We start from the raw sequence: 19,082 nt of genomic DNA, 5'->3' as shown, positions 1-19,082 counted from the left end.
AGCTCCGATTCAACCCCTAGCCTGGGAACCTCCATATGCCGCGGGAGCGGCCCAAGAAATAGCAACAACAACAACAACAACAAAAGACAAAAGAAAAAAATAATAATAATAATAATAAAATTAAAAAAAATAAAAAATATAATAAACTAGGGAATAAAACAAAAAAGGAGATTCACAGATATGGAGAACTGGTGGTTACAGGCATGAGGGAGGGGGAAGAACAATATATGGGTGGGCAAGTGGGAGGTACAAACTCCTGGATGTAAGGTAGGTTCAAGGATGTATTACAACATGGGAAATAGATCCAATTTTTGTAATAACTGTAAATGGAAAGTAACCTTTAAAATTGTAAAGAAAAATTAATTATAAAAAAAAAAGTGGAGGAGTTCCCGCTGCAGCACAGAGGAAACAAATCTGACCAGGAACCATGAGGTTTCGGGTTCGATCCCTGGCCTTGCTCAGTGGGTTAAGGATCCGGCGTTGCCGTGAGCTATAATGTAGATCACAGACGGGGCTCGGATCTGGCATTGCTATGGCTCTGGCATAGGCCAGTGGCTACAGCTCCAATTAGACCCCTAGCCTGGGAACCTCTATATGCTGTGGGTACAGCCCTAAAAAGACAAAAAGGCAAAAAAATAAAAATAAAAAATAAATAAGTGGAGTCTGAAGATATCACTGAATTGTTGTAAATGATAAAATTTTCACAGGTGAGGAATTGCTTCTCATGGATCAGAAAAGAAAGTGGTTTCTTGAGATGGAATCTACTCCTGATGAAGATGCTGTGAAGATTTTTGAAATAACAACTGAGGATTTAGAACATTATATAACCTTATTTCATCAAGCAGCAGCAGGATTTTAAAGGATTGACTCCAATTTTGAAAGAAATTCCACTGAAGGTAAAATGCTATCAAACAGCATTGCATGATGCAGAGAAATCATTCATGAAAGGAAGAGTCAATGGATGCAACAATTCATTGTTGTCTTATTTTAGAAGTTGCAACAGCCATTCCAACCCTCAGCACCATCATCCTGATCTGTCGGCAGCCATCAACACGGAAGCAAGGCCCTCCACCTGCAAAAAGATTATAACCCATTGAAGGCTCAGATAATCAGCATTTTTTTTTTTTTAGCAATAAAGGACTTTTAAATTAAGGTATATACATTGGGTTTAGGCATAATGTTATTCACACCTAATATAATGTAAACATAACTTTTATATGCTCTGGGAAACCGAAAATTTTTGTGACTTGCTTACTGTGATATTTGGTGTTTACCGGTGATCTGGAACTAAACTCACAGTTATCTCCCAGGTATTTTTGTATTGAAAGGGGGGGAAAAAAATCTGTCAACTTAGAATTATCTACCCAGCCAAAAATGTATTTCAAAAACAAAAGAGACTCTTTCGGACATACAAAAACTAAGAGTTCATTACCAGCAAGCCTGCACTGTAAGAACTATCAAAACAAGTTCTTCAAGTAGGCAACTATCAGATGGATAAACAGGGCTACATAAAGGGATGAAGAGCTCCAGAAATGGTAACTATTGGAAAAATATGTAAGATTTCTTTTCTTTTTTGAATCTCCTTAAAAGAAAACGTTTCAATGACAAGAGCAACAAAAAACCCCAAACAAATAACAAAAACACTTCAATGTGGGGCATAAATATTTGTATACAAAACTAGCAGATCCGTAATTTCAAACTAAGGTAGACAATTTAAGAAAAATCTCATGAATACAGATCCAAAACTTCTTAAAAATTTGAAAAACAAATAAAGGCACAGGGAGTTCCCATCATGGCACAGCAGAAAAACAAATCTGACTAGGAACCATGAGGTTATGGGTTCCATCCTTGGCTTCGCTCAGTGGGTTAAGGATCCTTCGTTGCTGTGGCTGTGGTGTAGGCCGGCAACTGTAGCTCCGATTGGACCCCTAGCCTGAGAACCTCCATATGCTGCGGGAGCAGCTCCCCTGAAAAAAATAAATACATAAAACTAAAGGCACAGTATATTATGAAACATTTTGTTTTGTTTTGTCTTTTTAGGGCCGCACCCTCAACAGATGGAGGTTCCCAGGCTAGGGGTCAAGTGGGAGCTGTAACCGCTGGCTTATGTCACAGTCACAGCAACGCAGGATCTGAGCCTCGTCTGTGATCTATGCCACAGCTCATGGCAGCACCAGATCCTTAACCCAGTGTGATGCCAGTCAGGCTTGTTTCCGCTGAGCCACGATGGGAATGCCTGAAGCAGTTTTTATGCTGGGATGTAATGATGGTTCAGGTTAAGAAATCTGTGCCCAAAGTTTTCTATGTTGAAGCTTTTTTCTTTTGGCCACATCTGCAACAGAGATGGAATCCACACCACTGCAGTAACCAGAGTGACAGTAGTGACCACTGGATCCTTAACCCACTAAGCCATGAGGGAACTCCAAAGCCTCCTTTTTTTATTCAGTCATTTGACAAATGTTCCTTCATACAGTCCTCTGAAACTTACCATGATATATATGCCAGGCACTGGATACTGGGAATTCAATGCTGAAAAAGATGAGGTCCTGGCCTTCATGGAGTTGTCTAGAGAGATACAAATAAATAGAAAATTATAACACAGTTAAAAAAAAAAAAAAAGGCTATGATGAGAAAAATACAGGGCACTATGGGAGTACATGAATTGGTACTTCAACATTATGGTGCTGTTAGAATGAACCTGTTGAGGTAATGATTGCTCATTCTAGGATGATGGCCATCAGCAGAGAGATGAGGCTACACAATATAATTAGAAAGTGATATGAAATGTTCAGATGATTGATTGGAGGTGGGAGTCAAAGATTCTATGAGGGGATCTTAATTTGTTACATATAAGATGGTAAAATAAGGGTCAAGTAAGTTCGAAAAATGCAATTAGGTATAAACATTCTTTACTATAGCACTTGTCAGAAGCTTTACGGTGCCATTGTCACTTTAAGAGAAAGTCAGTCTTAGTACATTTTTAGTAAACATTTGACTACAGAGCCCTGTTATTTTGCAGAACACTTTGTGAGAGTACTTTCATGCAACACACTCTGGGAGAAAACGCTCTCCACAGGAAACAGTCTCTTCCTTTCTACTCCTGCAGCTCCCAGAACCTTGGTGAATTGTCTCACCAGCTGTATTCAGTTCTTTGTCCTATCCCTTTACACAATACATTTATTTAGTTTGGTTACTTTTGACTGGGTGAGACTAAAGTAAAAAAGATTCACTGGAACCTCACAAGGGGTGTCCCAAAAGCCATTAAAAAAGAAAAAGATTATTCTGAACCAGGGACACCTGTGAATCAATATGAATGGATGACCCACAGATAAGTTGCAATAAAGCAGTATTAGTATTTGTTAATATCTACAAATGCTACCAAAAACGTTTTCTTATAGGTAAGACACCTGAAAACAGACTCATGGGAAACAAATCCTTCTACTATTAAATGACTTAAGCCAACAGAAACTTTAAATTTTTTTTTTTTTTTTTTTTTGGTTTTTAGGGCTGCACCCAAAGTACATAGAAGGCCCCACCCAGGCTAGGGGTCAAATGGGAGCTATAGCTGCTGGCTTACACCACAGCCACAGCAACTGGGGATCTAAGCCACGTCTTCAACCTACACCACAGCTCACGGCAACACTGGATCCTTAACCCACTGAGAGAGACCAGGGATCAAACCCACAACCTCATGGTTACTAGTTGGATTGTTTCTGCTGCACAATGGGAACTCCAGAAACTTTTGATCTTAACACTCTCTAAGCTGAGTAATTGAATAGCTCCATCTACCTGGACAACAAAAAACTACACGCATTTACAAACAGAAAACCAAATGTACAAATTCCTAGAGAGAACTGGGAGAGTAAGTGTCAGAAACATAAACCATGTGTCACTGAAAATTTGATTCTAAAAGTTTAAGTTTGGTATGTACAAAAGGTGTATTCCAGAATGCTCTGAGAACTGATAGTTTTAATACCAGGCAATCATTGAGTGTTGCTAACTTTTTGTGTACAAAGTCCCTAAAGTTAGTGACGTCAAAAAAAAAAAAAAAAAGAAAAGGACACACCCCTCCTTTTTGTTTTCAATATATTAAAAAGCAGTATAGTACAAATGTTGTCAATATTAAAAAGGATCCGAATTTTTCAAGGAATGAATTTTTACAAACAAGTTCTACAATGAAAGGGAAACAGCATCTTAATACATAAAAGTTTTGTTAAACAAGATTTAAAAAATTTTAAATCAGAAAATGTTTAAGACTAAATTCTTTCAAATATTCAAAAACAAAAAAAGTGACTTGTACAATCTCCATAATAAAATGTGTCCTTTTATACATGTCCTGGGCACTTTGAAAATGTTAAAAATTTTAAAGTTTGAGTGATAGAGGCAGCACGTAAAGGTTTTGTGAACCTTTTCATCCAAAAAGTATATTTTCAGTAGGACATTTTACCATTTTTTCTGACTATGCATTTACATGTTTGTTCTTCCTGAAAAGGGGGATTTACATTAACACTGTATTTTTACTGTAAAAAAATAATTTCAAGATAATTAACTTCCTGAGTCACTTTAGCCATACATCAAACATTAAGATTTAAGGAGCAAATTCTAAGATTTTATAATGAAATAGCATGTGTAGATTTACACATGAATGCTCAATTAGGGTAAAACTTAAGAGCATGTCACAGAACTTACACTTAAGTTCTCTAAGAAGTTAATGATTTATCCCCAAACTTTATACCAAAAAGTTTCCTCAAATGTGAGTAAAATGAATCACTGAAATTACATTTTCTCATTAACAAAATACTGAGTCATTTCAGACTATCAACTTGAATGTTTTCATTATATCCACCAAAATCTGAGTCACTAACAAGAAACTTGCAATACAAAAAGATAACAAATAATTAAAATATTTGTTTCATAATACAACTAATCCATATAATACATCCTTTCCTCAATTGTCTAAAATGATTAGGAATTGTGGCACTTTCTTTTGCATAAAACCCTTTCCTCTTCTTAAAACCCTGAGGTGAAAGGTTATTAATGTAATAAAACTAGAACCACAATTCTTCTCATTTCTGTATGGGACTGGTGTTTTAAAATTTTTATAAAGAAATGTGGCAACTTGTAAAGCTGCTCTATACAGTTTTTTAACAAAACATTCCCAGGCCAACTTAACCAAAAGGGCCTAGAATGACCCTATAAAAACATCATTTGAACACTTGTTAGTGTCGAGATGAGCGCCATTTTCCATCTCTACCACTGTCTCTTCTGTTATCATAGTCATGGCTCCAGCCATCATGATTCCTGTCTTCATAGAAGAAATCATCTCTGTTTCCTCTGTAATGATGGTCAGACCCATGATCTGCGTAACGCTGTTCACGGCTATAATGTCTATCTGCTAGGTAGGGATGAGAATTCTGTCTGACTTTTCGCTGTGACGGTGTATCTTGGCGCCATGGGGAGCTTGAAGACTGGTTGAAAGAATGATTATGGGACTGAACTGATGGCGAAAATCCTGATGGATCCAGGTGTGGAGAACCAAATTTCCCTCCATATGACATCTGTCTCAAAACATTGTTCATCTAAGGGAAGAGAAAAAGAAGGAAATGTCAACAGCAAATATTTCCAGATATCAAAGTCAATATATATCTGGCCATGGTTAGCCAAACACAATAATAGAAAACCAAAATCACTCTTTGCCTAGATGGATCTTAAGTTAAACACAACTAAAAGTAGTACAATACAATAGCTTTATCCATTCCAATATATGTCTACAAGATATTTGTTTTTATGGGTTTTTTTGGGGGGGGGTCCCCTGTCTACAAGATATTTGTACAGAATTACTGCTCTTTGCCCTCCAGAACACAATTCAGAAGGGAAGAAGTCATACAAAGTGACTGTAATGTAAATTACTGCATGATGAACACATTAAGAGCCACAAGCTCACTATCATTAGGAAGAGTCTAATGAGGGTGACATATGATCTGAGTATTCAAAGTATGGATGGAGTATTTTAAGGAAAAACATTTTAAGGGGGAATTATGTCAAAGAAAGAAAACTGCACAAACAATAGGGAAACAGAATAGGTTCATAGAACAGCAAGTAATTCTAAGACAGGTTATACATCTCATGAGCAGTGACTAATGGATGGTAAGCTACAAAGGTTTACTGGAACCAGATGATGGGGCTAAAAACCAGATGATGGGGGTAAAAACACAAGGCTAGAGAATTCTAACTTTGTCTTGCAAACAATGAAAAGTCAAACAGCCAGGAGGATAAGCAAAACAGAGTTCTAATAGTAATTTTGAAGTGGTGTACGACATGGACTAATGAGAAGAAAACAGAGACAAGTAGTAAATGACTAGACCAGTGGTTCCCAAATTCTGTTTATGGACAGACATTAACCAATGCTGATTTTTTTTAATGGTCTATAGCAAAATGAGAAAAATAATGTTTATAAAAGATGATATCCCTTTATACTGGCCTCTCAATTTTATTTTATTTCACTCTTAGAGATCACAAGCCAAGATTGTGATTTAGGTAAAGAAAACAAAAAGGAAGAGATGAATGTAAGAAAAGGAAAAAGAAGTTCCTGTTGTGGCACAGCGGAAACGAAATCTGACTAGTATCCCTGAGGATCCCGGCCTTGCTCAGTGCATCAGGGATCTGCCGTTGCCGTGAGCTATAGTGTAGGTCACAACTTGGATCCCGAGTTGCTGTGGCTGTGGAGTAACTTGACTCCTAGCCTGGGAATGTCCACATGCCTCGAATGCGGCCTAAAAAGCAAAAAAAAAAAAAAAAAAGAAAGAAAAAAAAGAAAAAAAGAAAAAGAAAAAAATGAAGGATCTGGAGACTGATCAAAGACAAAGATGAAATAGCAAAAGATACCTAAGAAAGTATTCTTGGTGCTATTATTACAGAAAAACATGTGAAGTTCAAAAGGAAGCTGGTCTAAAAGACTCCAATATATTAAAGTATTAATACTAAGTATTAAAGATAGTATGTGATAAGAAGTTACTCAGCACAGCTTACAAGAACATTAGAGAATGAGTTTCCAAAATGTGCAATACACACACACACACCCTCAATACCAACAATGCTTAAAGAAAGTTACAAATCTGAGATGTAATTCTTCTACTTATCTTCAGTCTTCTAAATATATATTTCAGCTCAATGTAAACCAAAATGAGTGATCAATCTACAAAGATCATGCTGGTCTAACTAAAATTTAAGAAATTATTTTAAGAAAATTTCATTAAGAACGAATATTTTAACTATGATTTTTTTTTAGCAACTCAAGTTGAAAAATTAACCTACCACTGCTTGTCTCTGAAAATTTTCTGAACAAGAGAAAGATCTCTGAAGTATCTGTGTTGATGGAGTCATATTATCCACCGTTCTTTCGTACCTGCAAAAAATAAGAAAACCAACATATAATCATTTATCCAATGTTTACTACATACCAATCATGAGCAAGACCTAGTCCTCATAGGTTGGAATGAACAAGACCAACAACAACAACAAAATAAATAAATAAAAACAACAACAACAACAACAACAAAACAAGACCAACAAGGTATCTGCTCTCATGGAGCTGGGGTAAGGATTCAGACAATAAGACAATTTCATACGGTTACAATGACAGGGGAATAAATGACTAGAGAGCAAGTTAAAGTGAGAGAGAAGGGGTTCTATTTTAGCTTGACTAGTCAGGGATGGCCTTTCTAAAAAGGACATACTTTAAGTGAGAGCTGAACAAAACTGTGTGGAGGTTAACATATTCCAGCTGAGGGAAGGACTAGGGTGAGTAAACCACAGCCTGTGGGCCAAGGCCAGGTGGTCTAAACAAAGTTTTATTGGAATACAGTCAAATTCTTTAGTTATAGTACTATATGTGTGGTGCTATAATGGCAGAGAAGAAACTTCATAGGCATGCAAAATTCAAAATATCAACTGCCTGGCTCTTTATAGAAAAAAATGCATCAATCCCTGGGCTAGCCCAAAGGCCTAGACTGATAACTAAAGTGAAAAAGATTTGATCGATTAAACATATCTGGTGGGGGAAACAGAAGACATAAAGGACAAAATTCAGGATTTTGGCTTGAGCTATAAAACCTTTAATGAGACAGGAAAGAATAGGTTTTAGGGAGTAAAGAATTAAGAGTTCTGTAACATATTAATTTTAAGGATTTAAACCTTATTCCTTATTTCCTAAAGAGGTAACCTGCTCTACAGAAAAACTCAGAAAAGGGTTTAAATTAATTCTACTTTAAAATATGCCTCTGGGGAGTTCCCATTGTGACTCAGTGGGTTACAAACCTAACTAATATGCATGAGGATGCAGGTTTAATTCCTGGCCTTGGGTTCAATCCCTGGTCTTGTTCACTGGGTAGTGGGTTAAGGATCGGAGTTGCCTGAGCTGTGGTGCTCAGCTTGGATCCTGAGTTGCTGCGGCATAGGCCGGCAGCTGTAGCTCTGATTCAGCCCCTAGCCTGGGAACTTTCCAATGCTGCAGGTGTGGTCCTTAAAAAAAAAAAAAAAAAAAAGAGCAGTACGCCTTTGGAATCAAATCACCAATTGATTTATCTTATAGTTAACATCTTTTTCTGTGGGATTTTCCTAAATTGGATTATATATCTGTACGCTAAGGGAGTCAAATTTTACTTAGAGTATAAAAATCATGTACACTCTAGCCTTTGATTAAAACTAAAGTATTTACTTGTGTATTTTCCCCCCAAGAATTTCTAAGAGGGGTTACAAACTTTTTTCTTCCACCTAAGACATCTTCTGAGATTCTATAAAGTAGTTAAAGGTGCTTCAAATTCCAACTGTACTGAAAAGCATATAAACACAATGTCAGCTGGCAAGAAAAGATACCAAAAGTGTACCCCTTGCACATTATTGCTTCCTTACAATTTCACCTTCCAAAATCTTTTCCCATCTACCCACTTCTCTCCAGCTCTTGGCAGCACCTTAATTCAAACCATCAACCTCAGTCCACTAACTTCTTTGCCACTAATACCAATACCCTGATACCTATAGCTTCCTAACTGGTCTTTCTATTTTTGGTCTATCTTGTCCCCTACAATTCTCTTCCAGTGCAACAAAGAAATTCACTAAAATCTAAACCTGTTCCTCTTACTATCCTACCGAAAACCTCTTAATGTCTTCCTACTGTTCCTAGGGTGAAATTTCAAAACCCTAATTATGGCCTATAAGAAAGACCCTATATGATCTGGCCTCTACCTACTCTACCGAGATTATCTACTACTCTCCATTTTTCATTCATTATGATCTAGATACACTGGCTTCTTTCAGGTCCTCATTCACTTGTATCATCTCTCCATGTTAAAACTTTCTAAACACTTTCTACCCAATCACACTGCCTGGGCTTGAAAACAAGCCCAATGCTTGAAGAAGTTAAGAATAATCCTTACCTCATAAGATTGCTGTGAGGAATAATGTGAAATCATAATGCTAAGGACTTGGTGAAGTACCTAACATATAACGGGTATTTGCTAACTCTTTCTTGATGAAGCCTATTATGACTGATAACTAGCTCTATGGACATAACCAGGAAAAAACTGTCCCTGGTAAAATAACCTCCACAAAGAAAATAAAATTACTTGGGGATTTTAGAGAGCATTCAAATCAACTCCTCTTCCTTACAAATGTAAAGACAGGACCAGAGAAATGAGACTAGGTTAAGATTACACAACTGCTAGAAAAAGATGGAGAATCCAATTCTATTAACTTAGTCCAATAGTATGTTTACTAATACGTATTTTTAAACTGCAAGCAATAACCAATTAGTGGTCATAAAACTAACGTGAATTAAAAAATAAAACAGTAGCAAGGGTAAGTAATGTTGAGAAATTTCGTTTCAGTTATATACACATACATTAGTGTGGGTATGTCTTTACAAATGAACATAAATATAGGTGTATATGTATCCATTTTAAAAGAACTATATATAATGGGAAAATATATATACATATATATATAGTCCAACAGCAAATAATTCAGCAGAAGAATAAAAAGCATAAAGAAGGAAATCACTAACTATGTGCTCTGAGATCACTACCTAAAAAAAAAAAAAAATCCCTGATAATGATTTTAACAATAGGTGAGAAATATTACCTGCTAGGAGATGTGGAAGTAGGACTTGAATTTCCAACATGATGCTGGGGATATGACAAACTGACCTCTTGTGAGGCATGGCTACTTCCTAAAATGAAATAATAGGAGAAATTCTTACTGATAGAAAATTTAACTTGAAATATCATCTCCCTCAGCCCTATCACTCCGAAAAGGTAGACACAGTTAAAAGAGAAAAACTCAGATTTCAGTAGACCATTTTATAGTTCATCAGAGTTAAAATTATAAGTGTTTAATACCAGATATATCCAAAACCAAGAGTTTCAAATAAGGTACTATCCAATGTATAAACACATAATCTGGCCATGATCTTGTGATCCCCACACTAAACTGTAAGACTGAGTACAAAGAAAGTTTCATCCTCACATAATGATCAAAAATTTTAGAAGTTAATTACAAAGCAGCCAAGGGAAATAATCCTTGCTCTTTTCAGAGCACGAACCCAAACTCAAGTCATTCTAACAAAGTTTATGTTCTTTTCACAAACCCAAACTGAAATTTTAAACTCATTTTTTTAATTGTTAAAGTATCACTGATTTACAATGTTGTGCCAATTTCTGCTATACAGCAAAGTGACCCAGTCATACCTATATGTATTCTTTTTCTTGTATTATTTAAGCTCATTTTAAAATTATAACTTTTAAAATCCATATTGTCAGTGTTATTATCAATGTCAATTCCCATTTTCAGGAATATATATAGTTTACTATTCACAAAGCTTAAAGCATTTTAATCCAAAAAGAAGTTATTTAAAACTGAATAAGAAAATTTAAAAAACAAAGCAGTAAACAACCTCCCTCCCAAACCTCATCAGTGAATAGTTACCTGATCTAAACTGAATTTTGATGGGCCTTCCAAAAAGTTTTATTCCATTAAGGAGATTCATTGCATAAGGAACAGATACTTCATGTTTGAAATTCACAAATGCAAATTGCTTCGGTTTTCCATCTTTATCTTTTGGAATTTTCACTTTTATTACAGGCCCAGCCTACAGACAAAACAAACAAACAAAGTGTTCAGAATTTTCAATAAAGCAATTTCAGGAAAATACTCAATATTTACAAAGTTTAAAAAATTAAAAAATGTAACCAGGAACTGTAAAAAAATTGGATACACATAGATTCCCATCTCGGTCAAAGATCCTATAGACATGAATGAAAATTAGATTAACTTATTTGTGGGGGAGGGAGCCCATAAGGATCTGGTAACCCAATCACTGAATTTACATTTCGCAGCATTTTAACCGGGCGACCAACATCCTTCATTTTCCCGCTGCATAGAAACTAACGGTTATTGTGAGCAAAAGAAAGTAGTTTTCTTGGATTAAAAATTACTTTTATATTGATCAGTCAAACGTTACCACTTGTTGGAGGATAGAGCTGGAGGGAACAGGATTAACACATAATACCGATTTTAAAACACGACAATGCTGCTTTCCTATGGAGTATCTATGAGTCTATCTTTGCTGCAAACTTTGTAAGAAACTTCAGGGGCAAAAGGGTACTGACAAGGATAGCGAAATGTAATTTACAAGAGGAAAAAGCAAAAAGAAGAGGAAACGCGCAGCTCTGTGACGGACCCATACATACGAGGTCACTTAGAAGCCCTGAATCTCTACAAGGGGAATGCTTAATTGAGGAACCCTCCACGACCTTTAGCCATCACTTCGGCCAGAACTAGGCAGGGATCTTCTAATAAAGTGACACTAAGCGAGAGCCTCACTTTCTAAGCGCGACCTCCACCTTCAACCAGCCCACCTGTCGGGTGCCGGGACTGAACGTCCCGCTGGCACCGAGAAAGCTGAGACGGCCGTTGGGCCGGGCCCTACACAGGCCGGAAAACGAAAGGAAAAGGCTGATCCCAGCCGCTTACCTGGTGGAAAAGCTCAAAAAGAAGCTCCTCTGTCACCTTCGTCTCAAGGTTGCCCACAAAGAGCGTGCGATCTGCTTCGGCTGCCGCCGCCCCCATCTCAGCGTCGCCCCCTCCCGAAAAAGGCCGAAGGGTCGCCGCCGGCGCACCCACTGCGCACTCTCAGAAACCCCACGTCCTCGCGCTTTGTGGCGTCACGGACGTAAACGTCAATCACGCCGGCTCTCAGTGGCGTCGACGTGCTCTGACGAACTGCGCACGCTCGCGAGAAGAGCGCTTGGTAGAGGCAGTTTCTTGATCAGCTGCTGCAGTGATGGCTTCCGGCGCGGTCAGACTCCGCGGGCAGGACCGGCTGGACTGATCTGCGGAGTCGCGAGGGCGCGAGGGCCTGCCCTGACCGAGGGACGTAACGCAAATACTGCAGGCAGTGTTTGAAAATGGCCCTGTCCTCCGGCGATCAGAGGAGCAGGAGTGGCTACCATTCTTTCCACGGCGACCTCAGCTCTGCGGCCTTAGCTTTGGCGATGGTCTCTGGGGACAGCTTCCTCGTTACCAGGCCTGAGGCTATTCTTCCAGAACTTCCTCGGCCGGCTATGCGAATAAACGCCCGGACCGAGAGCCGTCGGGCACCTACTGGTGGCCAGAGCCCTGCCCGCTTTATAAAGGGCCGGGAACCTGATGGGCGGAGCCGGAGCCGTCAGGCCAGATTCTCACCGTACCCTGCCCCAGAGGTGAAACTCGATCTCCTGAGAAGTGTCCTGCAACAACGTCTGGTGGCACTTGGAGGTGTAATTGCAGCCCGTCTCTCGGCCTAAGACGAACACCTCCCTCCGCCCCGCCCCCCGCCCCCCGCCCCCATTAGCTTGTGAACAAGGCTTCTCTCAAATCCTTTCTTGGTGCAACCGAAGTCTTTATTTTTAATTAGGGACGTCTTTTCATTTCACTATAAAAATAGGTAGGAGTCCTGTTACGCCAGCCTAGCAGGAAGGAACAGTTTTTAATTAATTCAGATGGTTTTAAGCAGCCGTGATAATTGATTGGATCAGAAGGACTGATAATTGGATCAGCAGGGCGGAAGTAGCAGAGAGTTTTTGAGGTAGTCACAAACCTGGCAGTTTTTCCTACCTTGAAACTTGAAATTCTGAGTTTCCTTAACTGCCTCCGTTTCTACCACAGACTGTTCCCTTGATCTTTAGTGCTGTTAGTTTGTTACTCTGGCTTATCCTTCCGCCTGTAGCCCAACACTTCATCCTATCATATGGTCCTTAACACTTTCTTCCATCCCCTCCACTTTTTCTCAAGAAGTATCTACAAACTTCAATCACAACCATACTAAAACAACAAAAATGAAACCTAAACCTTGCTAATCTGTCAGATAATTTTTTTTTCTTCTTAGGGCCACACCAGCAACGGATGTTCCTAGACTAGGGGTCTAAACAGAGCTGCAGCTGCCTATGCCACAGCAATGCCAGAGCTAATCGGCGTTTGCGACATACACCACAGCTCACTGGCAATGCCAGATCCTTTACCCACTGAGCAAGGCCAGGAATCCAACCCTAATCCTCATGGGTACTAATCGGGTTGGTTACCGCTGAGCAACAACTGGAACTCCTACTCTTTCAAATTAGTGAACTAACTTATAACTTCTCAATTTGTTGAGATTCCAAATGAATTTTTACACTTACATTTCTCATTTTATTGTATTCAATCCCAGCTTTCTTAATCTCAATCTGTTGTCCCAAAATATACAAAAAAAAAAAAAAGATTGGAAACCTTCATCTTAATAGGCTCATATTATGAAGCTGCTCATTTATTTACTCCAGCATTTTTCTTAAGCTTTCTTGTCTTTTCCTTTTCAACCATTCAACAATATTTGAAGATCTTTACAGCGCTAAGCACAGTGGATAAACTTTACATAGTCCTGCTATCAAGGAAATAAAGGAGTGTACTCTAGATGAAGAGGCTAATCAATCAATAGGTAATCACTACACTGGACTGTTTATTAGGTGCTGTGGGGTGCAATGCAGTGCAGTGATGAGAATAAGCCATCCTTGCAATGGCTTTCCATAGTATTGCACTACCCTGATTCTTCTCTTAACTGGCTAGTGATTCTATCTGTAGCTTTTTTTGTTGTCTTAACCATATATTTCCCAAGGTTTAAAGGAAGGTATTGGGAGAAAGTTAGTGGGTTTTGTTTAAGTTCTAACTCCTTATGTAAGCAGGTGGTCTAGCTTTTTCCCATTGGAATCTTGTCTGTAATCATGTTCAGATAAAGCTTGACAAGCCAGGGAGCTTTCCTAAGAAAGTGACTGGAAGTGAGAAGTCTGGAAACCTAGTCATAAGAAAAATGTTTGAAATAATAATAATAGATTGGAGTTCCTGTCGTGGCTCAGTGGTTAATGAATCCGACTAGAAACCATGAGGTTGCAGGTTAAATCTCTCACCTTGCTCAGTGGGTTAAGGATTCGGTCTTGCCCTGAGCAGTGGAGTCGCAGACACGGCTCAGATCTGGCGTTGCTGTAGCTGTGGTGTAGGCCTGCAGCAATAGCTCCAATTAAGACCCCTAGCCTGGGAACCTCCATATGCTGCAGGTGAGGCCCTAGAATAGACAAATAATAATGATAATAGATACATTTTATTGAGTGCCATGTGCAAGGCAGAGTGCTAGGAGCTTTTATTTATTGTTTATTCAGATATTTATTGAAACATATTCTGTTCTTCCTACTATGTGTGCTAGGTACTTAGAAGAAAGTAATGAACAAGACAGACAAGGTCTCTGCCATTACAGAGCTTTATATATGTCATTTGCTTCTCACAACAGCCCATAACAAAGGTATTATACTTTTGTTTTATTGCCAAGAAACCGAGACACAAAGAAATGAAGTAAACTTTCCAAGGTCATACAGCTAGTAAATGATAGAGCCTTGAAGCCATTCAACCCAGGTTCCTCATTTGAACCATATAACACAAAAAAATGAGTGATTATTTTCTCAATTCTCCTAAAGATAGTATATAACTAAGAGTATTTTAGATATCCAAAAAGAAGTGAATAATATACGATGGACGCTTTTGGCTTGGTATTATGATAACCTGTGGTTGAAAAAGAATCCCAAACCTATGGCTAAGAGTTTTAGATTGGAGAAAAATAATACAATCAAGGCTGAAGGTAAGAAGGATTTTCATAAAACTTAGAGATGCCTAATAATGGAAAATATCACCTCACAAGGTAATGAATTAACCGTGCAAAGTTCAGATAGATGCTAAATCCTGTCAATTAAAAAGAACTCCAGTTCTTTCCCACTTAATCTTTAATTCTATACTTTCAATTTTAAACTTGGTTAAAATTGAAAATGGAGAATTGGGTGAGAAGAGAAAAGTGAAGTTTGGTCCATAAGCTGACCACACTTATCTTGGGAGGGAAAGAGGGGACTATCAATTATGCTGAGGCAACAGGCATAAATAGGGCTGTCCTAGGCAGGCCAGCTGGGTCACATAACTCTAGGAGATGGAACAACATTAATACAGCTTTGGCTCATATTCCTTATCTTCAGGGAAAGAAGGCTGAGATTTGTACATGAAGGAACAAAAGTTTGGCATAAATGTGCACAAAAGCACACAAGAGGAGGACCCAGTGGGAATGATGTAATTTCTGTTCGTTCTTGCATAGGGTCCTCAGGAGTAGAGCTTTGATTGAGTGATAATGTAAAAGAAAATTCTTGTTTTGTTTGACAAGAGGAGGACCTGTTCACATAAATTCTCCATTGTTTTAAATCTGAGCCAATGGCTGCCTAAATTCTCCTTGTTATTAACATCTGCCCTAGTGTCCAAGTTATATCTTCCTGAAGTCACAAAGACTATTGTGGAAGCAAGGATCAAAATAAACCTCTTCAGATGAAATTACCTGAAGCAGGGACAGCTGAGTTTGCGTAAGAGCAGTCCATGTCATTAAAAAACCATGTTTACAAAATGAATTTTAATATCACCAATTAACATCACTATGCTGTCCTAAAATGAATTTTCTAAGAGTAATACAAAAAATAGTCCCCCAAATTAGTACTTCCATAAGGATTTTTTTCTTCGTTTCTTTTCACAGCCATACCTGCATCATATGGAAGTTCCTGTGCTAAGGGTCAAATAGGGTGAGATCCAAGCCGCATCTTCAACCTATGCAGCAGCTTGTGGCAATGCCAGATCCTTAACCCACGGAAGAGGGCCAGGGATCCAATCCCAAATCCTCACAGACACTATGTCTTGTTCTTAACACACTGAGCCACAATAGGAACGTCCCATAAGTTTTTTGTTTATTTATTTATTTATAAATTTTTGCTTTTTAGGGCCGCACCTGTGACATATGGAAGTTCCCAGACTAGAAGTCAAATCAGAGCTACAGCTGCGGGGCCTACATCACAGCCACAGCATCTCGGGATCTGAGCCACATCTGCGACCTATACCACAGCTCACTGCAATGCCAGACCCTTAACCCATTGAGCAAAGCCAGGGATGGAACCCATATCTCCATGGACACCAGTCAGGTTCATTACCAGTGAGGCACAAGGGCAACTCCCCCCATAAGTCTTTTAAAATCCATGGTAACTTCATTTTTGTTTTTATTGCCACTTGTTTATTATATCCTACTAAGCAACTGACAAGTATGTGTTGAAGTCCTAGTAGAATATTTACTCCCTCTACTCACTGGCACTAAAACTCTTAAAAAGAATGCCTTTGGGGTGTATAGGGGGGAAAAAAAAAGGATTCCAAGGAGACTGTTTCCCTCAATAGCCAAATTTGGTGCTAAGCTTAACTCTAAAAGGGTAACTTGGCAGGAAGAAAAGAAAGAAAAGACGGAAAGTTGTATGGGAGGGAAGAATAGACTTCTAATAGTCAGAGACTTAAGTGTATTTTGAGCAAAATTAATTGCCTTTTATTCCTTTGATGAATCTGCCTAGATCCCACTCAAGTGCAGTTTTTAATCTTCCCAATTTCCATGAAAAGTACTCTCATTTTCCTAGCTAACCAGATGTGTATATTTGAATACCAATGACTCCATATGGCCTATTTCCTATCTTTATTGCCTATGTCCATTCAGTTGCAAAGACTGGCTCATTTTAAATTCACAATGTTTTTATATTAGGTTTCTATATGTATTTTTTTTCATTACCTGGACTGTATCTGCCTGGACATCTAGCCTGTTTTATACAGTCTCTCTACTGCATCCTAAATGTATATAACTCCAGACTAATAAGCCTAGAGCATATCTCTAATCATATGGTTAAACTAAAACATGATAGAATCATAAACTACTCCACTGTTTCCCATAGTATATTCCACAGAACCTCTACTAGAAATATGAGATAATCTTTTGAAATAAGACAGGAAGTCACTAAAATTGACAAGTATGTGTTTTATCACCTTCTTAGAGAGTCATAATGTGTAAAAACATTTACAGAGTCTGATAATTCCTTTAGGAAACCTAGTTAACTTCATTTTAACCAATGTTTCACAAATTTATTTGTTCATAAATTTAAAATTTTTGCATACTACCTATCTTTCTGAGAAGCCTCAGTTCTACAGAAATAATTAGAAATACTCCCTACTCTTAAAAATCTCCATTCTGGAGTTCCCTGGTGGCTCAGCCAGTTAAGGATCTGTTTTCACTGCAGTGGCCCAGGTTGCTGCTCTGGTGCAGGTTTGATGCCTTACCTGGAAACTTTTACATGCCTCCAGCGTCCTCCCTGCCCAACTCCCCCAAAATTTCCATTTGCTCCCCACTTCAGGTATTAGAAATGGATTTTTATGCAGCATGGCAGGATTTTTTTTTAAGTTTTATTGAAGTATAGTTAATTTACAAGGCTGTGACAATTTCTGCTGTACAATAAAGTGACCCGGTCATGCATATGCACATATCCCTTCTCTCTCAGATTCTTTTCCCACATAGATTACCACAGAATACTGGGTAAAGTAGTGTGGCAGAATTTAATAAGTTTCCAGAATGTTATGAGTTAGGCAAATGGGTTGGTTTCCTCATTCGTGGTTTAACAAGGTTCAACCCCATCTATATTTCACCAAGATTTCTGGTACCTGTCTATGTTTTTGGCAAATGGTGGGAGTGAAACAGGAGGGGGGGGGGGCAGGGTAAAACTATTAAAAGAATGATAGAGCTGCTGAGGATACAACAAAAACTGATTAGAACCAACAAGTTTCAAGATGGCGAAAGATTACACTTCCAGCGAAACTTGAGCCTCACATTACCCTCAAGGTAATACATTAGCGTCTAACTGACATGCCTATAGGCACTATGATAGTTCCAAGGCTGACCATAACAGGCCAAAAAATGGGCTGTGGCCCAATTCCTGGAAATCTCTGCCTCTTCTCTGAAACAATTGATATAATCCTCCCACTTGTTAGTCTATGAAATTACCCAGCCCATAAAAACTACCACCCCACATTTCAGAGCGATTCTCACTTTCTGAGATGGCTTGCACTCTGGGTATCTCTCTAAATAAATATACATCTTACCTATCACCTTGCCTCTCACTGAATTCCTTCTGCACTGAAACCTAAAGAACCTGAGCTTCATTAAGTATTAAGTCCTGAGACCAAGTGTGTGATCAGCTGAGAGATTGGGTTCAAGTCCCATTTGAAGTATGACTGGGTTTGAGTCCTATGTGAGGTACCATGGAGTTGTCCCAATATGAGTTGTGTGGTTTCAAGAGGAGAGAGGCAAGTGTGCAGCTGCACATTCCAACACCACTAAGGATGAAGACTGGCTTTGTTATTAATAAAAGTCAGTCATTAGTAATGTCCACTGATGAACACAGACAGGTAGGTGCAACTATTTAAGAATGTTAATAATTAATGTTTTTTAAAAAGTAATGGTTTACTTGGCTTTTATGTCACCAGAATATCTGAAGACAGTCCTACTTCAAAATACCCTTCTGAATCAGAGGAGAAAAATAACTGTCTTCATCTTCCCAGAGACCTTAGAGTAACTGAAGCAATGCAGCTTTTAAAATTGTACCCTCAACAAATAAACTTAAGACTTCACATAATCTGATGAA

At 38.4% G+C, this 19,082-nt stretch overlaps 2 protein-coding genes across 2 annotated transcripts; one reads left to right on the top strand and one right to left on the bottom strand.

Moving 5' to 3' along the window:
• Window positions 1–4,069: 4,069 nt before the first annotated feature.
• On the bottom strand, window positions 4,070–12,149 carry RBM7 (RNA binding motif protein 7). The gene is made up of 5 exons (XM_003129877.6): window positions 12,028–12,149; window positions 10,981–11,143; window positions 10,138–10,225; window positions 7,315–7,405; window positions 4,070–5,579 (listed from the first exon to the last, which is right to left on the bottom strand). The coding sequence occupies exons 1-5, from the start codon at window positions 12,121–12,123 to the stop codon at window positions 5,220–5,222; spliced, it is 798 nt and encodes a 265-aa protein (XP_003129925.1). The 5' UTR covers window positions 12,124–12,149; the 3' UTR covers window positions 4,070–5,219.
• A 131-nt stretch (window positions 12,150–12,280) lies between these two features.
• On the top strand, window positions 12,281–12,915 carry C9H11orf71 (chromosome 9 C11orf71 homolog). The gene has a single exon (XM_003129884.3). The coding sequence runs from the start codon at window positions 12,462–12,464 to the stop codon at window positions 12,837–12,839; it is 378 nt and encodes a 125-aa protein (XP_003129932.1). The 5' UTR covers window positions 12,281–12,461; the 3' UTR covers window positions 12,840–12,915.
• Window positions 12,916–19,082: the final 6,167 nt, after the last annotated feature.

Source organism: Sus scrofa, chromosome 9, assembly GCF_054392235.1.
Source record: "Sus scrofa isolate SSC_HxYL_T2T_F1_AM1 chromosome 9, Sscrofa_HxYL_maternal_Yorkshire_Landrace_v2.0, whole genome shotgun sequence".
NCBI classification, from domain to species: Eukaryota; Metazoa; Chordata; class Mammalia; order Artiodactyla; family Suidae; genus Sus; species Sus scrofa.
The sequence above is the reverse complement of the archived record's forward strand: the minus strand, read 5'-3'. Positions and strand labels throughout refer to the sequence as shown.

Bases quoted from the DNA above. Each gene is read 5' to 3' on its own strand.
- C9H11orf71 (XM_003129884.3), top strand. From the start codon at position 12,462: ATGGCCCTGTCCTCCGGCGATCAGAGGAGCAGGAGTGGCTACCATTCT.
- RBM7 (XM_003129877.6), bottom strand. From the start codon at position 12,123: ATGGGGGCGGCGGCAGCCGAAGCAGATCGCACGCTCTTTGTGGGCAAC. The intron at 11,144-12,027 runs GTAAGCGGCTGG...TTTTGTCTGTAG, and splicing joins TTTTTGAGCTTTTCCACCAG to GCTGGGCCTGTAATAAAAGT. The intron at 10,226-10,980 runs GTAACTATTCAC...ATTTCATTTTAG, and splicing joins CAAAATTCAGTTTAGATCAG to GAAGTAGCCATGCCTCACAA.